The sequence below is a fragment of the Macrotis lagotis genome, chromosome 7 (genome assembly GCF_037893015.1).
Source record: "Macrotis lagotis isolate mMagLag1 chromosome 7, bilby.v1.9.chrom.fasta, whole genome shotgun sequence".
Taxonomy (NCBI): domain Eukaryota; kingdom Metazoa; phylum Chordata; class Mammalia; order Peramelemorphia; family Peramelidae; genus Macrotis; species Macrotis lagotis.
This window is the reverse complement of record NC_133664.1, coordinates 208282892-208305814: the sequence shown is the minus strand read 5'-3', so window position 1 is coordinate 208305814 and position 22923 is coordinate 208282892. Positions and strand designations below refer to the sequence as shown.

General features: G+C 35.7%; 1 protein-coding gene across 1 annotated transcript in view; it reads left to right on the top strand.

Moving 5' to 3' along the window:
* The window catches only part of PRMT8 (protein arginine methyltransferase 8), a 166909-nt gene that overhangs the window by 55936 nt on the left and 88050 nt on the right, over positions 1 to 22923 (top strand). The window contains exon 3 of the mRNA XM_074195191.1: positions 21419 to 21574. Coding sequence (XP_074051292.1) covers positions 21419 to 21574 — 156 coding nt within the window. The remainder of the gene's footprint in view (positions 1 to 21418; positions 21575 to 22923) is intronic.

Sequence of the window (22923 nt, the reverse complement as noted above, 5' to 3'; positions counted from 1 at the left end):
ATACATTTCTCCAATTATACCTTACTGCCTCCAGGGTGCATCTCTATCTACATTGCTCCTTAGGGCACTCACTACCTTTAGTCTTCAAAGATTGTAGTGTTTTAAGATTCACAACCAGGGATCAACTCAAGGATATTGTGTTAAAAATATTCTTTTATTTTTTTAATTTTTTTTTATTTTTTAGGTTTTGGCAAGGCAATGGGGTTAAGTGGCTTGCCCAAGACCACACAGCTAGGTAATTATTAAGTGTTTGAGGACAGATTTGAACTCAGGTACTCTTGTCTCCAGGGCCAGTACTCTATTCACTGCACCACCTAACCACCCCAAATATAGGCTTTTATAGCAGAGAGCAGTTTGAAATCATTATCAGTACTGTGTAATTTCCCAAATATAATCCAACCCACTCTCTTCCTATTCAGTTCAGAGCTTAACTCATTGTCCATCTATAGTGCCTGCCTAAAATATATGTACTGAAAAACTAACTCAACAGATTGACTAACCAACTGCATGGAATAAATAGACTGGATAATGGACATTTTTCATCCATTTAAGTTTTCTTGTACAATTCTAGTGACAGGGTGAGTATGCTGTTCTCTAGCAGATTGGTCATTAAGTAAAAGATTTTTTGAATATGAGAGAGGATGGGACCAACAAGGTTAATCAGTATCCTGAGACTAGAGCAAAGGAAGAGATTTTGTTTGAGGACATGAGAAATTTTGAGATGTAGAGGATGGAATTGAAGGAGTTCACAAGGATGGTTTCAGGCTTCTCAGTCAAGTTAGGAGGCAATATCATCTGCTGAGAGCTAGAATGAAGTTGAGGTGTTAAGAGCAGAAATTTCAAAGAATCACTTTGAAAAGAAGTAAATGAGAGAAAGTTCAGTGAAGGCCCATTTAAGAACAGGTAGCACTAGTTTGTACTGTAAACAGTTATCAGTTTCATGAATCACTCCTCCAGCATCCAGCAGTTTGGAAGTAGAATTGGAGACATTGAATGGTTAGGGTGATTGAGAGTTGGGAATTAGCAGGGTAAGAGCAGCAGAAAGATAAGAAAAATAACTTTGTTGAAAAACTAAGAATAGTATCAATACTGTGAAGGGAAAGAATTAAGGTCAGAAAAGTGGTGGTGGCCTGGAAGAAGAGCAGAATTGAAGAACTGGAAATTTCAGGTAGAATAAGAGCAGGTTGAGGAAGAATGATACAATCAATCAATCAATAATCATTTACTAAGCACCTATGCATTGTACTACAACAAAAAAATGAAACCACCTTTACTGTTGAGGACCTTATAGTCTCTTTGGGAAGGCAATATGCACACAATATAAATATATACTGAATAATAAATACAAATATATATATATTAATTAACTAAATACTGGGTAATTTGTGGTGGGAGAGCATTAGCAACTGGGAGATCAGAAAAATCTTCATTGTAGATTGCAGAGAGTAGTGTTTAAGTTGGGTCATGAAGGAAGAAATGGATTCTGTGAGGTAGAGGTGAGGAGAGAGTCCTTTTTTGGCATGGAAGACAGCCAGTGCAAAGATTCAGAGTTCCTCATGTTAGAAAGAGAGAGGTCAATCAAAGGTATTAGAAGTTAAACAGAGTGGTTCATATTATATCCTAGAGGAAATAGGGAACCACAGGAGCTTACAGAATAGAAAAGTGATAAGATCCAATGTTCACTTAAGGAAAATAACTTTACAAGTTGAGTGGAAGATAGATTGAACTGAGGAGAGACTTGAAAGAGAGAGAGGGAGAGATCACTTAGGAAGTCATTTTCATAATCTGAATGAAGAAGGGTATCTGTGTAAGCAGAGAGAGGGGTTAGATGTCAAGGATGTTGTGGATATTGAAAGGAATTTAAATGTGGGAAGATATTGGAAATGGGAATATTTACTGGTCTTGGAGAGTGTTATGTAATGCTCTTAGTGTTCTTTCTCTCCAAAGCACTGGACTCATGATACATAATTAGGAGATGATCCGGAGCCTTTCCTTTTGAAAATGTGGTGGCTAGTCTCTTTGAAATGTTTTTTTTGGGAGCCTCATTCCCCAGCAATCAGTCAATGCCTGGTTTATGTGATAGATTGGAAAACCAGGAAACAGAGCCAGGTCTGCAGTTGGGCTAAAACAAATGTTTTCAATAAAAAGTAGCATTGTTTTGCCTGAAATTTCTTGGGACTATTTTGAGCAGATCTCCCATGGATGATTTAATTAAGTTGGACTTGATAGGAATCACTGGCCATCCTGGTAGTTGGCAATCTGTTCTCTGGAATTCTCTTTGCCCAGAGATATATAAGACCTACATGGAGAATGTGAGATGGAAATGAGAAATCTTTAAGGCACTGAGGAATGAGCAGATGTTCATCAATTAAAAAAAAAGCAAACCACTAAATTATCTGGCATCTTAGGATTTAGAAAGCCCATTCCTCACAATTACCTTGTGAGATAGCTGGTAAATGCTTCCCCATCTCCATATCTCTCTCTTTATCTACTCCAATCCCATTTCATAAATGAGGAACTTCAAACTCAGAGAAGGAAAAGTAATTGATCAGGGACATAGCTAGTGGTGGTGGTGAGAATTCAGATACAGGGTTCTCTTGTCTCCAGAGTCAGGGTTCTTTAAACTTAGTACTCAAATCACTGGAAAACCATTCTCAGACTCCCAAGAATCTTCAGGTATTAGACCTTCTGATAAGATGGTAGGCCTACCGCAAAGGGTAATTGTGCATTGAGTCTAAGAGATAGCTTGTATTTTTTTACACATTTTCAGAGTGTGTGTTGCCTTGTGTAGAAGGGCGTATCTGGTTTATACTGATCTGAATCTTTGGAAGAGGCAGGGAATGCAGCGGAAAGAGTACTAAACTTTATTATGGGACTTGAGTTCACATTCTACCTCTATATATACTAATACTGAAATTTAACAGTCAGCTTCAGCACACCAACTGCTTTTGGCTCTAAACCTATGATCCTGTGAAATTTTGCTTCTTGATTTGTCATTTTTAAGGTTTGTCCCATTTGTTTGACTGCTCCAAGTTGTAGAATTTCAATTCCATCCTATCCCTTTTTTTGTATCAAAAAGAAAGGCATTGCCAATCCCCAGAATCTCCAGTCCTCAAGGCTGTGCTGAACAGTATTTCAACTTGCCCATCAAGGCTGGAAGAACATATAGCTGTGGATTTCAACAAATAGTTCAGTAATTAATACAAGAAACCTCCAGGAAAGGTTGTGATAATGGGTCAGCTCAGGAACAAAATATGCAATTACTTAGGACCCCATGATTGACATGTCCCATATTGGGAAGCTGGAACGTGTCTAGAGAATGGGTTGGTAATGGAAGACTAGGTCATAATATATTGTTTCCAAAGAATTTAAGGATTTTTTTTGCCTCAAAAGGAGGGGGAAGAATATCATCCATTCATTCATCCTATCCCTTATCCCTTGAGGTCAAACTCCAAAGCCACTTTTATTAAATCTTTCCTGATTCTTCCAAGAGGAAATGATATTTCCCTGTCACCCTAACCTCCTTTGGTCCTGACCTATTATTTTGTTGATACAGGGAACTCTTGATTTTTATCAAAGCTACTCATCAATTTATGGTCTTAGAGCTAGGTGTGATGGAGCATGCTTGTAGAACCCTGTTGTTGGGGAGCTTAAGGCTGGTGGATAACTTGAGTCTTACAGACATGAGCTGCAATTGAGCTAAATGCATTCCAGTGTCTACATTAATCCAGTACCAACATGGTAAGCCATCTAGCTGCCTTAAAAGCAGCAAACTAGAAACAAAGTAGGTAAAAAATTCCCATGTTGGCTAGTTTATTCACTGAGTGTACTGTCTGATATACTTTCGGGTTTTTTTTTTTGTTTGTTGTTGTTGTTGTTGTTTTTTTTTTTTTGCAAGGCAAACAGGGTTAAGTGGCTTGCCCAAGGCCACACAGCTAGGTAATTATTAAGTGTCTGAGACTGGATTTGAACCCAGGTACTCCTGACTCCAAGGCCGGTGCTTTATCCACTACACCACCTAGCTACCCTTTTCTGATATACTTTCTCTGATTCTTGTTTGCTATTGGTTTGGATGAATGCGTTTATTTGCTATTTGCTATTAGCTATATGTGTTCATTGTAGAAGTGGCATTTAGTGGGAAGGGAGTTGATATATAGCTTAGGGCCCTCTCCTCATTAAAAACAATGATTAGTAACTCAGCTTGAACCTCAAAATTATTTTCTATAGACTAGCAATATTGGGAACAAAGAGGAAGCAGGTAATAAATATAATTCTAATTCAGCATCTCCTCTCTTTGAGGAGAGCAAAATGACCAACCTCTGGTTCAAAATTCTTTCTCCCTTCCTGACCAGAATAAAAGCTTCTTTTAGAGAAGGGTGAGAAGTTTCTAAAGATATCTATGCATTCCTCTCTCCAAGTCACATTTAGATCGACTCATGGGAGCACATATAACCTACATGGGCAAAACACAGAACGTATATTTCCCTTTTCCAGGATCATAGAATATCAGAGTTCAAAGTTACTTTAAAGTCCATCTTGTTAAAGTCTCATTTTTCTCACATGAAAAAATGAGGCACAAAGAAATAATTTGTTCAAGGTCATATAGTTGACAAGTGACAGACAAAATCTCAGGTATCCTAACTCACAGGTTCATGTTCTTTCCATTTCACTAGGGTATCTGACATAGGTGAGATGGAAGCTGTAGAGAGGTAAAGGTCTGTGAGTAATATTCAAAAAAATAAATCTTTTAGATGAGAAAATTTCATACATGAGGTGAATGTTGAAGTCAATATTTTTTCCCTGTTGATTGTCAGCTTTTGGTGATATATTTATATTAGTGTTGACTAAGTTCAGAAAAACGTTTAGTCAACCTAATTAAGACAGAGCCTCCTACAATGCATTTCCATTAAAATTTTCTTAAAATGCATTTCTGTTCCATGGAGTGGTACATCTATTTCTGAGTTGGATATCAGTTAAATTTTTTCTTTTAATGGTATAATGTCTTTATTGGGGAAAATAACCAGATCCAGATGGTAAAATTTTCTCTAAGCAATGTTTGTTGAAACAACTATTTATAATCCATCTACTTTGCCCAAAATTCTCAGAGCAACCAAAACACCCAAGGTCTTAAATCCTTCTTAAATTTATTCAACTAACAATCTCTGTGGTTCACACCCTTATGATCTTTGAGAGTTGTGATAAACAATGTTTTCAATCTTGTTTAGGTTGTTGGTGTGTTTTGATTTTGGTTTTTTTTTTTTCATTCACCTCTAAACCTGGAATGGTTGAAGTTCATCACTACTTTACCCTCATTTTCTCTAACATTTCCTTGGAAACCATTACATGGATGAAGTCTAGAAGCTTATGTGGCTGCTGTTTATTTCCTTTATAGCCTCTTCCCTAGTACTCTTGGATCATGTAACTCAAATGCTAGTATCTTTAAATCTATAGAAAGAATGTGTGTCCAGCAAAGAAGCTAGATCCCAGGTAATGGGATTTGTCTGGAGAGACTGATGTATTAATTGGATGCTTAATGATCAAGTTAGATTTTTAAAAAGAAATGTACAGAAAATGAAAATGAGACTAGATGAGAAAATGACTATGATTTGGTACTATAAAACTAGTGTTAAAGAGAGCTAAAGCTCAGAATGAGCTAAGACTGGTGAGGGAAACAGACAACTTTAGAGGGCTCTCAAAGGTATTCTAAGAGAGAAAAGAGGAACAAAGAAAGGATGATACTTTTGCTTGGAGTAAATGAGAGTGTGATAATTGACAACAGAAAGAATGGTTATTCAGTTACCACTTTATTTTTGTTTTGTCTGCAAACAGGGCAGCTAGGTGTCACAGTGGAAGATTATCTTCCTGAGATCAATTCAGTCTCAGACATTTACTAGCTGTATGACCCTGGGCAAGTCATTTAACTTAGGAAGATTCATCTTCCTGAGGTCAAATTTGGTCTTAGACATTAATGAACGGTGTGACCCTGGCAAGTGAGTTTCCTCATGTATAAAATGAGCTGGAGAAGGAAATTGTAAACCATTCTACTATCTGCCCCCAAACCCTAAATAGGGTCATAAAGGGTCAGACGTGACTGAAAACAACTGAATTTGATTATTCCTTTGCCAAAGAGAATGGCCCTTGCACTGAAAATAATAGAACAAGAACAATCTAACAGGAAATGGATATCCAAATTAAATATAGAGGCAATAAGAGAGAACCCCGAATGAATCCAAGTCACATGATCCAGAAGAACTACATCTTTAGGCAGTTTAAAGAACTGGCAGATGTGCTAACCAAAAACTTGGAAGATCAGGGAGGAGGGTAGAGCCAAGATGACAGATTAGGGACTGTTACCCAGTTGAACTTTCTCAATATTTTCCTCCAAACAACTTTAAAATAATGCCACAAATCAAATTTTGAAGCAGCTGAGCCAGAAAAAAGTTTTACTGTCTAAGACAACTTAAGAGATCAGCAGAAGCTTGTATGGAAACCTGTTCACATTCCATAGTAGCAGCAGTACCTGCACCTTTGAGTGCTTCCAGTTCAGAGATAGTAAGGAGGTAAAATGTAGAAAATCTTTGTTGGCAGAAAAATCTTATCCCCATTTTGTAAAAACACACACAAACACACACACACACACACAAATGGAAGAACATAATACCTTAAAAAATTAGAATTGGTCTAAAGAGGTACAAAAAGCCACGGAACAAAATAACTTTAAAAACAGAATCGGAAAAAAATGCAAAAAGAAGTATAAAAATATCGCTGAAGAAAAATTGTTCCCTAAAAATTAGAATCATGGAAGTGGAAGCCAACAACTCTATGTGACATCAAGAAATAATAAAGTCAAAAGAATAAAAAAGAGAAGAATATGTGAAATAGTTTACAGGAAAAACAACTGGACCTGGAGAATATATTGATCAAGGAAAGATCATTTAAGGATAAATTGAATATCTGAAAATCACAATGAAAAAAAGATCCTAGACATCATATTTCAAGAAATTTTCATGGAAAGTTGTCCAAATATCTTAGATCCATAGTGTAAAATAGAAATCAAAAGAATCTATGAATCTCCTCCAAAAAGAGATCCCAAAATGAAAACTCCCAGGAGTCAAATTCTAGGGCTCCCAGATCAAAAAGAAAATACTTCAAGAAGTAGAAAGAAATAACTTAAATATCATGGAGTCATAGTCAGGATTATACACTAAAGGAGTAAGAGGTTTGGAATATGATATTTTGGAAGGCAAAGGATTACAAGCAAAAATAACTTACCCAGCAAAAATGAATGGGAAAAATGACTTTTTAAAAGAGGACTTTCGAGTATTTCTCAGAGTTAAATAGTAAATTTGATATTCAAACACAAGACTCAAGAAATATTAAAAAATAAACATGAAAGAATAATGATAAGGGATTTAACAAAGTTAAACTGTTTATATTACCATATGGAAAGATGATACCTGTAACTTCTAAGAACTTTATCATTGCTAGGGCAGTTAAAAAGAGTTTACATAGACATGAGTGAGAGTCAATTATGTTGGAATAATCTCACCCCAAAAAAATGGAGTGAGAAAGAGGGAATACACTGGAAGAAAGGTTAAAGGAGAAATAGAATGGGTCAAATTTTCTCACATAAGAGAGGTACAGAAGGAAGAGCTTTTACAGTGAAGGGGGAAATGGGAGAGAGAGAGAAAGAGAGAGAGAGAAAGAGAGAGAGAGAGAGAGAGAGAGAGAGAGAGAGAGAGAGAGAATGAGAATATAGGATGGGGGAAATATACAGTTAGTAATCAAAACTGTGAATGGAATGAGCTCACCTATAAAATAGAACTAAATAGCAGAATGGATTGGAAACCAGAATCTACTAAAAATCAAAAGATATACAGAGCTAAAATAAAGGGTTGGAGCAGAATCTATTATACTTCAAACTGAAGTAAAAAAGGCAGGGGTAGTAATCACTATGTCAAACAAAGCAAAGGCAGAAAAAAAATAGACCTAATTAAAAGAGATAATCAGGAAAGATACATTTTGCTAAAAAGGTACCATTAGAAATAGGGGACACTAGGCTGCAACAGTGCATAGACTCATCTTCCTAAATTCAAATCTAGCCTCAGATGATACTGACTACGTGACTCTGGGCAAGTCATTTGAACTTGTTTGCCTTAGTTCCTTATCTGTAGAATGAACTGGAGAAGGAAAAAGCAAATCACTCCGATATCTTTGCCAAGAAAACTTCAAAAGTGGTCACAAAGAGTCAGACATGTCTGAAATTACTAAACAAAATAACAACTATAAAAATGAAGTAATATAAAAAATTACTCTGATAAAGAAATTTCCAAGTTTCTCTGATAAAGGTCTTACTCCTCAAATATATAAACTTAATATAGAACTGAGTCAAATTTATGAAAACAAGAGCTATTTTCCAATTATTAATGGTCAAAGGACAAGAACAGACAGTATTCAGAAGAAATAACAAGCTTATCTATAGTAATATAAAAATGTTCTCAATCATTCTGATCAGAATGGAAATTTTCTTATTTCTATTTTTTAGTTTCTTTTTTTTGTAAGGCAAATGGGGTTAAGTGACTTTCCCAAGACCACACAGCTAGGTAATCACTAAGTGTCTGAGGCCCGATTTGAACTCAGGTACTCCTGACTCCAGGGCCAGTGCTCTATCCACTGCGCCACCTAGCTGCCCCAAGAAATGGAAATTAAAAAAAAAAAACCAACTTCTGTGGCAATATCTTGGACCTATCAGAAATGACAAATGCTAGAGGGATAAGGGAAAAAATAGGTACAGTAATAGACTGCTGGTGGAGTAATGAACTGGTCCAACCATTCTGGAGAACAATTTGGAACTAGGCCAGAGGAGTAATAAAACTGCTCATACTCTTTGTCCCGGCTATATCATTGCTAGATTTGATTCCCAAAGAGATGAAAGAAAAGGAAAAAAATGTGCATAAATATTTATAGAAGCTTTTTGTGGTGGCAAAGAATTGGAAATCTAGGGGATGATCATCAATAGGGGAATGACTGAACAAGCTGTGCTATATGATTGAGATAAATACTATTGTTCTTTAAGAAATGATAGGGTAAGGGGTGGTTTACAAAAACAACACAAGACAAGTCCTATATGAATTGAAGGAAAGTGAAATGAAAAGAACCATGAAATCATTATGTAAGGTGACAGAAATATTGTATCAACTGCAAAAGACTTGGCTACTTTAATCAATTCAATGATCTGAAACTACTCCAAAGCACTCATGATTAAAAAAAAATGCTGTGTACTTCAAAGAGAGAATTGATGAACCCAGTACAAACTGAAATATAATTTTCTCATATTCTTCATTTTTCTTGCTTTTTGGAAAAATATGGCTAATGTGGAATTATGTTTTGCATGATTTAACATGCATAATTGATATCATATTACTTGTCTTTTCAGTGAGAAGGGGAATGAATTGAAGGGAGGGAGAGAACTTGGAACAAAATTTTAAAAAGTCATAAATAAATAAAGATTGAAAAATAATCATTAAAAAGTTTCAAGTTAAAAAACCACCATGGAAAAATGGAAGAAGAGTCATAAGAATGCAGAAGGGCAGATGTCTCAGTTTTCAAAAAAAAGAATAGAATAGAATTTGTTAATTATAGTCTAATGAACTTAATTCCTCTCTGGGAAAAATCTAGAGGAGGTCATTAAAGAGGTAGGTGGTAAATATTTGGAAAGGGAAGGGCCAGCAAGGCTTCATCAAGAACAGATCAATTCAGATTCCTTTTCAACAGAACCAGGAGAAGACTATGAAGGTAGTTTATCAAGATTTTAGCAAAGCCCTTTTTTAAAACATGATTTTAAAAATTCTGATTTTTTAAAAAAACTTACATTTCCTAACCCTAGTCTTATCTCCCTCTAAAAGAGCAATGCCTTGTAACAAAGAAAGGGAAACAAAACAACAAAAAATACCAGTTCAGTAAAACTAGTCAATAATTGGAAAGAGTCTGACATTTAATTAAGCATTCTATATCCATAGTTCTCTGACTTTGCAAAGAAGCATTCTTCATTTCTCTTCTTTAGGCTTAAAGTTTTTCTTTTGTATTTTTGTAGCAGTCAGCTTTGTTCCTGCTATTTTATATTGTTGAAATATTTGCAGGTGCTTTTTTTACATGATTTTAAAAATTCTGATTTTTTAAAAACATTTTCTGGTTCAGTTTATTTAATTTTGCATCTCTGCATACTTTATATTCATAGTTTCTTACAGAATGATAATACTCTAGTGATGCATGTACCACAATTTGCTTAGCCATTCCATGATTCATGGATGTCAAATTTGTTTCCTATTCTTTGTATGTGTGTGTGTACATATATATATATATATATATATATATATATATATATATATGTTGCTTTTTGTCATTTGCCTCCTGGTGTATTTTTCAAAGCATAATAAACGCACACACACATGTATCTATATGCAAAGTGTAATCTCTGGTTAAAAAAGAATGGACATTTTTTTTCTTAGGATTTTGCAAGGCAATGCGGTTAAGTGGCTTGCCCAAGGCCACACAGCTAGGTAATTATTAAGTGTCTGAGGCTGCATTTGAACTCAGGTACTCCTGACTCCAGGGCCGGTGCTCTATCCACTGTGCCACATAGCCGCCCCAAGAATGGACATTTTAATTACTTTCTTTGCATAACTCCAAATGACTTTCCTGGTTTCATCAATTTTGCATTAGTGTGTTCATTTTTGCACAGCCCTTTCACCATTTATTTTCCCTCATTTTTATTTTTTTCAATTTATTGGATATGAGGTAAGACTGCACATTATTTTGATTTCTGATTCCACTATTATTAGTTGTGCCAGGACCATTATCTATCAGGTTCCTCCCCCTACAACCTTTTTTTGCTGAAATATGAGTTAATCTAGAATTTCCCAAAAGGTTCAAAGTTAGGACTTGATTGACCTATTGATAGGGCAAGGCTCTCTGGAGGCAATTTCCCAAGGTTCTCTGGCTCCAGTGCTCTCATCAGTAAGGGTATAAAAAGACACGTTCTAAAATCTTCATATATATACTAAACCCTTCAAATTTAATGAATATCCCTAGATCACTGGAATCACCATATTCTGCCATGCTAATCAGACACATTTCCATATGATGAATAGAGAAAGGCTTCAACCAAAGCTAATTACTATATATCTTTGTTGTATGTCCATGTTAATTATTTAATAACCTATGAGTGCTTCATGTTGTCTTTACACTGAACCTGAATTAACAGTGCTCTAACCATAGGCCTACTACTAACAATGATTTGATGCCTTCTTTTTTGTGTGATTGTAAGTTTGTAAATCTTTTGAAAATCGTTTCTTATATTCTTTTGATCACTTATGTATTAGAAATTGCTTTTGTTCAAAAATATTTGTCAGTTGTCTCTATCTTTGTATCCATATATCTTTCTATATCTGTAGCTACTACTACAGATCATGCCCTTATCAGAAATATTTAACCCAAAAGTTTTTTCCTAGTGAACCATTTCCCTTCTCTTCCCTAGTTGTATTAATTTTGTTGATGGAAAAGTTTTTCTGTTTCATTTATTCAAATTATCTATTATATTTTTATAATCACTGTTATCCTTCATGTAGCTAAGAATTTATTACCTTATCATAGCTATAAAAGACTCTCTGGATTTTCTAAGTATTTAATGGTATGTTTTATGGATATAATAATATAGCATTGTAATCATATAGTATTGTAATATATTATAAAAGATAAAAGTCCAAATCTAATTTGTATGAGGCTGCTTTCCAGTTGTCTCAGGGTTCATGTCAAATAGGGAGTTCTTTCATAGATTATTTATGTTTTAGGACTTATGGAACTCTGAAGTATTGAGTTCAGTTATTTCTGATTCTTCTTTGTCTACTGAGCTACACAGATCTATTTTTCTATTCTTAACCAGTACCAAATAGTTTTGATTATTACTTCTTTATAATATAGTTTATTAGCAGAACCATTTCCTCATTATTCCTACTTTCCCCTCATTTTCCCCCTTGAAATTTCAGAACTTTTCCTCTTTCAAATGAATTTGGTTACTATTTTCCGTAATTGTTAAGTATGCCTTTGGTAGTTTGATTGCTATAGCACAAAATCTGTAAATTAATTTTGGCAGTATTGCTCAATCACGCTAAGTATCTCTGAAATTATTAAATAAAATTTTAAATTCTAAAAATAGTATTTACTAATTGTAGCTATTTAAATAAAAAGTGTAGTGAACTGAAACAGCACTGGGAAACCTTTTAAGTTCATTTTGTAGCCTGTGAGACCCACTGTACTCCTACACTTGATGATAAGTATTTCACAAAAAAAGTCTTTTAAAAATGATTTTCATGTACTTTTTTTGTTATTTCTTTGGAGATTTCTAGTCAAAGGTATTTACTGGCCTTTTTAACAGCATGAAGATCTGGGTTCCAGCCTTGTTTCTGACACACACTAGCTTCTGACTTTGGAAAAATCACTTGACTTCTCAGTCTTCTGAGAACTCTTGGAATCACATAGAAGGTCTTGACCATTAATGGCAGAGTGACTCCCTTATATCTGAGAAACTATGTTTAGTCTCTATCCCTTTCCAAGCAAAGAATGTGTGGACTGATAGGTTAGCTAGAAAATATTTTATGGCTTTTATAATTATTTTGAATGGGCCATCCTTCTCTGTTGTTTCCTTCTAGGTTTTGTTGTTTCTATATAGAAATGCTGATAATTTTTGTGGATTTATTTTGTGACCTTCTACTTTGCTAAAGCTATTAATTGCCTCAATTAGTTTCTTGGCTGATTTCCCAGGATTTTCAAAGTTAACCATCATAGCATCAATAAATAAGGATAATTTTTTTCTTTTCTGTCTATCTTTATATCTTTAATCTCTTTCTCTTGTCATTGTTTAGCAAAGCACTTAATGAAGTGTCTGAGACTTCACATGGATAAAATTGAGAGATATGGATTTGATGATAATATAATTAAATGGATTTAGAAGTAATTTGATGGACATACTCAAAGAATTATTAATGATTCAACATCAGCATATCAAGGGGTCTCCTGTGGAATACCCCAAAGATCTATTCCTTTTTATGAATTACTTCTATAAATATATGGATGGAGTGCTTATCAGATTTGTGGATGACACAAAGCTAGGAAGAATAGTGAACATACTGGTGAGAGAGGATCCAAAAAGCCCTGGATTTAGTAGAGGAAATTTGAAAAGGATAATTTGGGTCCAAGTCCATGTCAGAAAATCAATCTTACTGGTAAAAAGTAAGAAAGACATAGTTAGATATTTTCTAAAAAAATCTGAGATTTTTGTGAACAGCATTCTCAATCTAAATCAGCCAAAAGACCTTGTTCAAATTTGAGTTATTTGGAGCCAGGCAGAAGTGAAAGTTTCTCTGTCTTCTTGAATCTGACTTCATCTGGAATATTGTCATCACTTCCGGGGGCATTGATGGGCAGGAGAGTCTCCTATCAGAGGAGGAAATCAGCCTGGTGAAGGGCACTGTGAAGAGTTGTTTTCATACGAGAAGTGATTGAAAAAACTGAGGTTGCTTTGCCTTGAGAAAAGAAATATGTGTGTGTTTGTGGATGTTCGTTGTGTGCTTTTGTGTATGTGTGAGGTGATTGTGGGTATGGGGAGAGGGAGTATGTGTTTATCGTATATGAATGTGTGATGCATATGAGGGGGTAGGTGGTATGAGTAGATTAAAGGGTGATATCTTTCTTCAAGAGGGACTAGATTTATGTTATTTTTGTCTCATCAGGAAGATCCAGGAGCAACAGACAGAAGTTGAAAAGAGTTAAACTTAGCATTGATGTCTAGAAAGTTGATAATAAAAGCTATCTGAACATGGAATAGGTTTTCTAGAGAGGTCTGGGATTCCCCTTCATGGGGGGCGGGATTACTTGTTCAATATGTTAGATTTAGATCTTTTGGGGATAGATGGCTACTGAGGTCATTTCCAACTCTTAAATTTTCTGATTGTAAGTGTAATATTTGAGTTGATCAGTGGTCAATAGCATCTCAGTTGCATGCCTTCCTTAAATGTTTAGAATGCCCTATGGTCACCAGAGTATTGGTGCCTAGATTATTCTCTTCATTGTCAAGTCCATGCCCTTATGGGATGCTTTTGGATAGATCCTGAATTAATTTTGGGGGTAGTGAAATAGAATGATATTCATATAATTCAAATATAAACTCTATGTTTATACTTAGCTCATATGCTCCTACCCTATCTGTTTATACTCCCTTTTTCACAGCTCTCCCAATAGGTCTCAATTTCTTATTGTACCGTGATTGAATAATTTATTGAATAAAATGGGAAAAAAAGGAAATTTATCTCACACTCTTATATGGACTTGTCTCTTGTCATCTCCTAAATCTCTGTTTGCCTTCCCAGATATTAGGGAGAAGTAGCAAAGGAAAATTGTTGAACCAACCACATCTGCAACACCTAGAAAGAAGGAAATCTGAGGGATCTGGCTAAAATTATATCTAAAACCTGGCTAAAAACCATGATTCTCAGAAAAGAAGGAATCAAAACAAGCCATTTAGTCTATGTTGACAGGTTATCAGCCAATCAAACAATCAACAAGCACTTATTAAATACTATGTGCTAAGCACTATGTTCTGTGTTGGGGCAGTGAATCATTTCCTGTTTAGAACAAACAAGCAAAAAGTATGAAACCACATGCAAACATATTTCCTTCTTTAGTGATCTCCTTCAGCTCAATTTTAGCAAGCATTTATTAGTCACCTGCTTTAATCCAAGTACAGGGTTAGACACTGGGTATTAAAGAATGAATATTTAAAACAACCCTTATATTTAAAGACTTTGGATTCTACTGGAAAGAAACAACATGAACACAAACAAGAAAATATAAAATATATACAAAGTAGATTCAAATATAAAATATATACAAAGTCGATTCTGAGGAGAAAGAGGCAAGGGGAAATCAGAACTCAAGCTTGAAGCCCTCCAGCCCCAAATATCAGGTCCTTTCCACTGTACCATAATGCCTGGATCACGTATCAGAAATATGGGACCACTCAAGAATATGTAGGGGAAGCCTAGAAGAATTATCTATTGGAAGAAAGGAAAGACATGGGCAAGAAGCCAAAAAAAAATAAGAAAGAACAGAGAGATGTGATATGCATGAATAGAGTAAATTCACCTCATGAATGAGATCCAGACTTAAGCAACATGAGTGTCTAGGTTTATGTATCATCAGATCATAGATTTTAAAGGCCTTAAGATGTTATCTAGCCCATTTTGCTCATGAGGGAACTGAGGCCTATAGATCAATTAGGAAACTAGTGGCAGAATTACAAAGCTGGTCTGAAGACAGTGATCCAGAAAACAGACCTTGGTGATCTTTTAGTATAAACCTCTTTAGAGTTGACCTTAAAGGAGTAATGTTGACTTGGATATTTGTAGATGAATAAAGATAATGCTGTAGCAACTGACTGCTCTTATCAAATTTTTAGTCATCCAAATAGTAGGTGGTTCTTTTCCTTCAAGAGAGGCAACAGTAATAGTATAGAAATGGCAACTGTCAATTCTTCCAACAGGTATAGTATTCCATGAATTAAAGAGGTAACACTAGGCTGTGGAAAGAATGCTTAAAAAGAAAAAAGAAAAGGAAAAAAGATTATGTGATGACTTTATAATATATTTAAAAATATTAACAAGTTGTAGATAATAGATTTACAGTTTCATGTGAAATCATCTCTTTTCTTTTCTATCATGTTATGGAAATAATTGTTTTATTTCATAAATTAAAAATAAAATTTAAAGGGAAAAAAGGATGGTAAAATTGAAATCAAATATCTGGATTAAAATCCCTATGTGGAACCCTACATCACATCCTCCATCTTTCTGAATTTTTCACTCAGCTGCCATTGAGATATTTATGAACATCAATTTTACAAATTCCTCTGTTAGGCATTTCAAGGTTTTCACAATCTTGGTCCAGTCCATCTTCCCAGCCATTGTAGATCAATACTTTCACCTACTATTTGGTCTAGAAAGACTGATCTTATTGCTATTTCTCCTATGCTACATTCATTTCCATGTTTTTACATGGAAAATTTATGCCTGAAATACCATCCTTCCTTCCTCATTTCTGCCTTTGAAGTTTCCCTCCAAAATGAGCTCAAAGGCTCCCTCTCAGTCCTTTCCTGATTTGCCTGGCTATTAGTGTCTTTTTTTTTTAGGTTTTTATTTTTTTGCAAGGCAAATGGGGGTAAAGTGGCTTGCCCAAGGCCACACAGCTTGGTAATTGTTAAGTGTCTGAGGTTGGATTTGAACCCAGGTACTCCTTACTCCAGGGCTAGTGCTCTACCCACTGCACCACCTAGCCACCCCATTAGTGTTTTTACCCTACATTCTCTTGTTTTTTACATGTGTGTATGTTGTACACATTGTTTCCCCCTACAGAATATAAACACCTAGAAGGTGGGTATGACTTCATTTTTGGTTTTGTATTTATTCCCAGCACAAAATTTCTGGCACACATTAGGTACTAAAATGCTCGTTGATTAATCAATAAAGTCAATCTAACTTCTCCCTTATATGAATAGGAGGTTGGATTAGATCATCTTCTAACTCTAAATCTATGATCTGATGAAATTTTTCCTTGATGTTTAATAGAATTTGTTCAACCCTGCTCTTCCAATTTTTAATATGAACTGATTTTTCTTTTCCTGCAGAGACTCTTCAGCTAATCAATTTGTCTCATACCATGCAATCTTATAGACTCATAGACTATTTGAGCTTCTTTTAGGGTATCAACATCATTTAGTACAAAGTTAGGGAACTGAGGTTCTGAGAGATAAAACAAATCATTTCATGACAAATAATTAATATATAGCAGTGCTCTAGAATCTTTTATTTATTGATTTTACAACTCTTTTATTTTTGCTTCCCTCTTCCCATTACTGTCACTTTCCAAATTCCATTTCACATCCTTCCTTGTAAAAAAGAGAAATAGGTAAATAAAAAGCCTTCTGAAAGTCACAGATGAAAACATGCAGCATTCTATATCTGTAGCCCACCACTCTACATTGAGAAATATTTGTTGTATCATCTTCCTTGGAAATCAAGATTTGTTACACTATTTGCCTAAATTCTGAGGAAACTGACCTATTTTTCAGAGGATGAATGTCTATCCAGGGTAGGAAAGCAATCTCTGGAGAACCTTACTCAACTGGTGTATGAATCTTTGCTAGGCAAATAATTTTCTAGAAGAATCTGGTATGTTGCTTAGACTTCAAGGATTGGTGGTTTCATTGGTAAGGATACTTTCCTTAAGAATGTTAATCACAAACACTCATTCTTTGGTAGATTTGACCTAGGATAGTTGCTGGGGGTCCAAAATTCCTCACCCTACAGCAAACCTGGTGAAAAGCCTCTTAAACCTTGGTCAAGTTTGTCTCAAGACAATCTGTCCTGGGGCACTATCAGAGCTTGTATGCTTACAAAATAACTTTTAAGAACTTGGAGTGTGTGGGGGGGAAGAGTCAAGATGGCAGTATGAAGGCCAGTATTTCCAGCTCTTCCCCGCCAAAGAAAAACTTCAAAAGTCTTAAAATTATGACTCCAAACAAGATCTAGAGGAGCAGAACCCACAAAAGACTAAGTGAAGCAATCTTCCAGTCAAAGACAGCTTGGTGAATCCATGGTCTGTTCCATCAGGATTGGAGGTTAGAAAAACCATGCCCTCCCAGAATAAACCAGTTTCAGGCTTCCAGGAACATCCCACAAGTTGCCTGGGTCCCTGGAGTACTTGGGTCCTTGGCAGGGGGAGTGGTTTCCAGCCTAGGCCAGCCACAAGAAATTATGGAGCTACCCAGCAGCTGCTTCAAGAGCACTCAGTCTACAGATAGCAAGGGGTCAGGAGAGCCTGCAGAGGTCTCACTGCTATGCCTGGGGGCCCAGTTTGGGGCTCCTATTACCTTAGAGGAGCAGGGACCTTCCTCACAGCTTCAGGGTAGAAGGGAGTGCTTGTGCTCATTCACAGGCCAGGAGAGCATTCAGAGGCTCTCATAAAACCTTGAAGGATTTAAGTTCCCTGAGGGAGGAGGGGGTCCAAAAAATTGAAAGTGAGGTAAATCAGTCATAGGCTGAGGAAATTAGCAAACAACAGAAAAATTATTTGACCATAGAAAATTACTTTGGTTCCATGGAGGATCAAAATACACACTCAGAAGATGATCAAGTAAAAGCTTCTGTATCCAAAGCCTCTGAGAAAATTAGGAAATAGTTTAGGAAATAGTCTTAGACTATGGAAGAGCTTAGAAAAGACTTTGAAAAGCAAGTAAGAGTGGTAGAGGAAAAATTGGGAAGAGAAAGGAGAGTGATACAGGAAAATCATGAGTACCAAGTCAGAAACTCAGTGAAAGAGAAACAAAGAAACACTGAAGAAAATAATGTTAAAAACAAATTTAGGTCAAATGGGAAAAGCATTTCAAAACGCAAATGAGAAGATTGCCTTAAAAAGCAGAACTAGTCAGATGGAAAAGGAAATAAGAAAGCTCTCTGAAGAAAATAATTCCTTTAAATGTAGAATGGAACTTAAAGAAGCTGATTACTTTGTGAGAAATCAAGAAACAATAAAGCAAAACCAAAAAAATGAAAGACTGAAAGAAAATGTGAAATATCTCAATGGAAAAACAACTGACCTGGAAAATAGAATCAGAAGAGATAATTTAAAATTTTTTGGCTACCTGAGAGTTATGACCAGGAAAAGAGCCTAAACTTCATTTTTCAAGAAATAATACAGTAAGATTGCCCTGAGAAACTAGAAGTAGAGGGTAAAATAGAAATTGAGAGAATCCTTCAATCACCTCCTGAAAGGAATCCCCCCCCCAAATACTCCCAGGAATATTATGCCAAATTCCAGAACTCATATATCAAAGAGAAAATGCTACAAGCAGCCAGAAAGAAACAATCCATCTACTGTGGCTCTATAGTCAGGATACACAGGATTTGGTAGTGTTTACATCAAGGGTTCATAAGGCTTGGAATATGATGTTCTGGAAGGCAAAAGAGCTTGAATTACAATAGAGAATTAACTGCCCAGCAAAACTGAACATCATCTTTCAGGAGAAAAGCTGGACTTTTAATGAAACAGGGTACTTTCAGACTTTCCTGTGGAAACAACTAGAACTGAACAGAAAGTTTGATATTCAAGTTCAGGATTCAGGCAAAGCATAGAGACAAGGGTAGACAAGAATGCTAAATTATGAAGGACTTAATGCTGCTGAACTGCATGTATTCCTGCATGGGAAGAAGATACTTATAACTCATATGAACCTTCTCATTTATAAGAACAGCTAGAAGGAGCATCTATAGACAATCCACAGGAGGGAGTTGAATATAATGGTATAATATAGTTCAAAGATGGAAGTCAAGAAAAAGCTTTTTCAAATGGAAGTGTAAGAGGGGAAGGTGAGGGGGAATGAGTGAGCCTTTATTTTCATCAGAAATGGCTCAGAGAGGAAATAACATGCACATTCAATAGGGTATAGAAATCTATCTTACCCTAGAGAAAAATGAGAGGAAAGGGATGGGAGAGAAGGGAAAGGGGGAGTGTTGTGGGGTATAGGTGATAGAAGAGACGGATGATCATAAGAAAGTGTTGTCAGATATAACACACTATGAGAAGGGACAGGGTGGAAAGGGAGAGAGAGAGAAAAAAGTAAAATAAATGGGAGTGGAGAGGAGTAGGACAGAGGTAAATACAGTTAACAATAGCAACTGTGGGAAAAAATATTGAAGCAACTTCTCTGATGGATGTATGATAAAGAATGTAACCCATCCCAAAGACAGAGCTAAAGGTATCTAAACAGAGACCGAAGTACACTTTTTTCTCTATCACTTCATTTCTCTTGAGATTTCTAAATCTTCTTGGGGAGAGGATGGGGCTTTATGTCTACTTTCACAATAACATTATTGTAGTAATGTGAAAATAAATCATTTAAAAAATAAAGAAATCGAAGTCACCTCCATGTTATGATAAGACATCAGCATAACTTCCTTTGCTGAATGGGGAAATATTATGATAGTAATTAAACTCATAGCTTATATGGTATATTAGTATATCTATAACTTATGGTACATAAATAAGTCCACAGGATTATAGATTTGGGATCACCAGAGACCTTAGTCTGTCAGTATCTATTGAAGTGCTCGCACTATGTCAACCAACATGTTAAGTGAAAGGTAAAAGCATGATCCTTTCCCTGAAGGAGTGCACATTCTAATAAGAGGGATCAACAATTAAATAACCATATATATACAAAATACACACACTATTATGCATAAATGTACACACACACACATATGTATATGTTGTGCAGATGGAAAATAATCTCAGAGAGAAGGACTGGGGAGTGGAAAGGGACTAGGAAAGATTGAGTTTTAAAGGAAACCAAAGTATAAGACATAGGTGAAAAAAGAGAGGGAGCAGGAGATCACCTATGTGAGGAAAAAGAAATAGGCTAGCATAGATGGACCTTAAAGTGCATGGTGGGAAAGAAAGTATTTGATAACTGGAAAGATAGAAAGAGTCCAAGATATGAAGAACTCTCAATGCAAACAAAAAGTTTTGTATTAGATCTTGGAGGTAATAACAGGCTTTGAGTATGGGAGTCTGACCTACACTTTAAGAATGATCTCTTTGGCAGCTGAATAGAGGATGAATTGGAGTTAGGAGAGGCTTGAATCTAGTTGGTGAAAGATTAACCTTTCTAAATACTGTAGGTAAGAGATGATGAGGACATGTGTGAAGGTGCTGTCTGTGAGAGAGATGTTCAGAAGATAAAAATGAGATCTGTCAACATGTAGGATCTGTCAACATTAATGGAACTGAGGAATCGAGAATAACACTGTAAGTGTAAGCCTAAGTGAATGGAAAGTTGGAAAGATAGGAGGGTCTCAGGGAAAAGATAAGATGTTTTAGAATTTGGAACTTTGTTCTCTTTCTTAAATTCTGGACTTTGTCATGTATACGTAACATTCCTTTTGAGATGTTCAAGATGCAGTTGATGATATAGGACTCCAATTCAGGAGAGTTACTAGAGCAGTATCAGAGAATCAACTTCACAAGGTTGCTAATTAAAATCAAAGGATCTAATGAGATAACCAAGTGAGATAATATAAAGGAAAAAGGTGGCATCATAGGATTATAAAATCATATTGGAGGGCACTTTAGAGATCATCTAGTCCAACATTTTCATTTTATACATGGGGAAACTGAGGCCCAGAAAAGTAAAGTGATCTTGCCTAAAGTCACAAAATAGTAAATGAATAACAAAATTGGGAACAAAACTTGGGTCCTTTACTCAGGGGAATTCCCTAACTTGATTTCTCTCTTTCCTCTTCTGCCACAGGAAATGCTGAAAGATGAGGTGCGCACACTTACCTACAGAAACTCCATGTATCACAATAAGCATGTGTTTAAGGACAAGGTGGTGCTGGATGTTGGGAGTGGCACAGGCATCCTTTCTATGTTTGCTGCTAAGGCAGGGGCCAAGAAGGTGTATGGGGTAAGGGTATCATTTTTTTTTCTTGCTTTTATTATATAAATATTTTATTTGTTTTCCAATTACATACAATGGTAGTTTCTACCAATCATTTCTTTGCAAGGTTTTGAGTTTTACAATGGTCCCCAGATACTGTCTCTTTTCTTCTATCTGATCCTATCTCATGTCCAATCTAACTTTGCCAATCCCTACCTCCAGCCCAAAGCAGACAAGCAGTATTATAAACACAAAAAATAGCCATTTGTTTTTCATGCCTACAACATAAACCTTAGACTTCGAGGAAGCAAGAAAACCAACTTCTAAGTCCTGAGCTTTAAGAAAGATTAGGAGTGGGCATCACCCAACTAGTGACAAACTCCTATAGAATAATTGCTCATATCTTTATAGGGTTTAAGGTTGACAACTAAATGGTACAGTAGATAGAACCCTGGAGTTAATTCTGTTACTCACTAGTTGTTTGACCTTAGGCAAATTGCTGCACCTCTTGGGTCTGAAGAATTTCCCCATCTGAAATATAAAGGGATTGGACCAGAAGATCTCTTCTAGTCCTGAAAAGCATGAAATTATAAAATAAATCTTGTGAAATGTGAAATATAAATCTTGTGAGGTATGAAATAATGTAATACTAATACTAGCAGCTAGTATTTTTATAGTGCTTTAAGATTTGCAAGGTATTTTATGTATTTCTCAGTTGATCTTCACAAAGACAGGTAGGTGCTGTCAATATCTCCATTTTATGGATGAGGAAAATGAGGCTGAGAGAAATTCAGTGACTTACCCAGCTAGTTTAGTGTGTGAGGCAGGATTTCACTTCCAGCCCTCTATTCTATCTTCTATACCACCTAGTTTCCTATGAAAATATACTTTATATGATTAGACATTTGTAATCAATATAATCTTGCTTGCCTTCTCAATGAAGGGAATGAGAGAGGGAGGGAGAGAATTTGGAACCACATTTTAAAAATGAATGTTGGAAATTGTTCTTAACGTGTAAATGGAGGAAAATAATATATTGCTAAAAAAGGAAATATATTTAATAAAAACTTCATTATTCCATTAGATGAAGGCAAAAAGTAGGATTTAGAAAGGAAAAGTGAGTTGCCCAGGAACAGGGTTAACAAAATTAAGTGTAAGATTCAAAATGGAAGCTTATGTTTCCTAACTCCAAGTGTAATGTACTTTCCAATACCTTCTGCTGCATTCCAGGATATCCCAGTCACTCTGCAGAGCAGTTAGGAATGTTCTCTCTCTTCCCTGGGAAATACTGACATTCATACACACTTCAAAATGCTTTCACATAATTTTACCAGATGCCCCCATATCCCTCCTGTGAATTAGATAGGAATAAATAT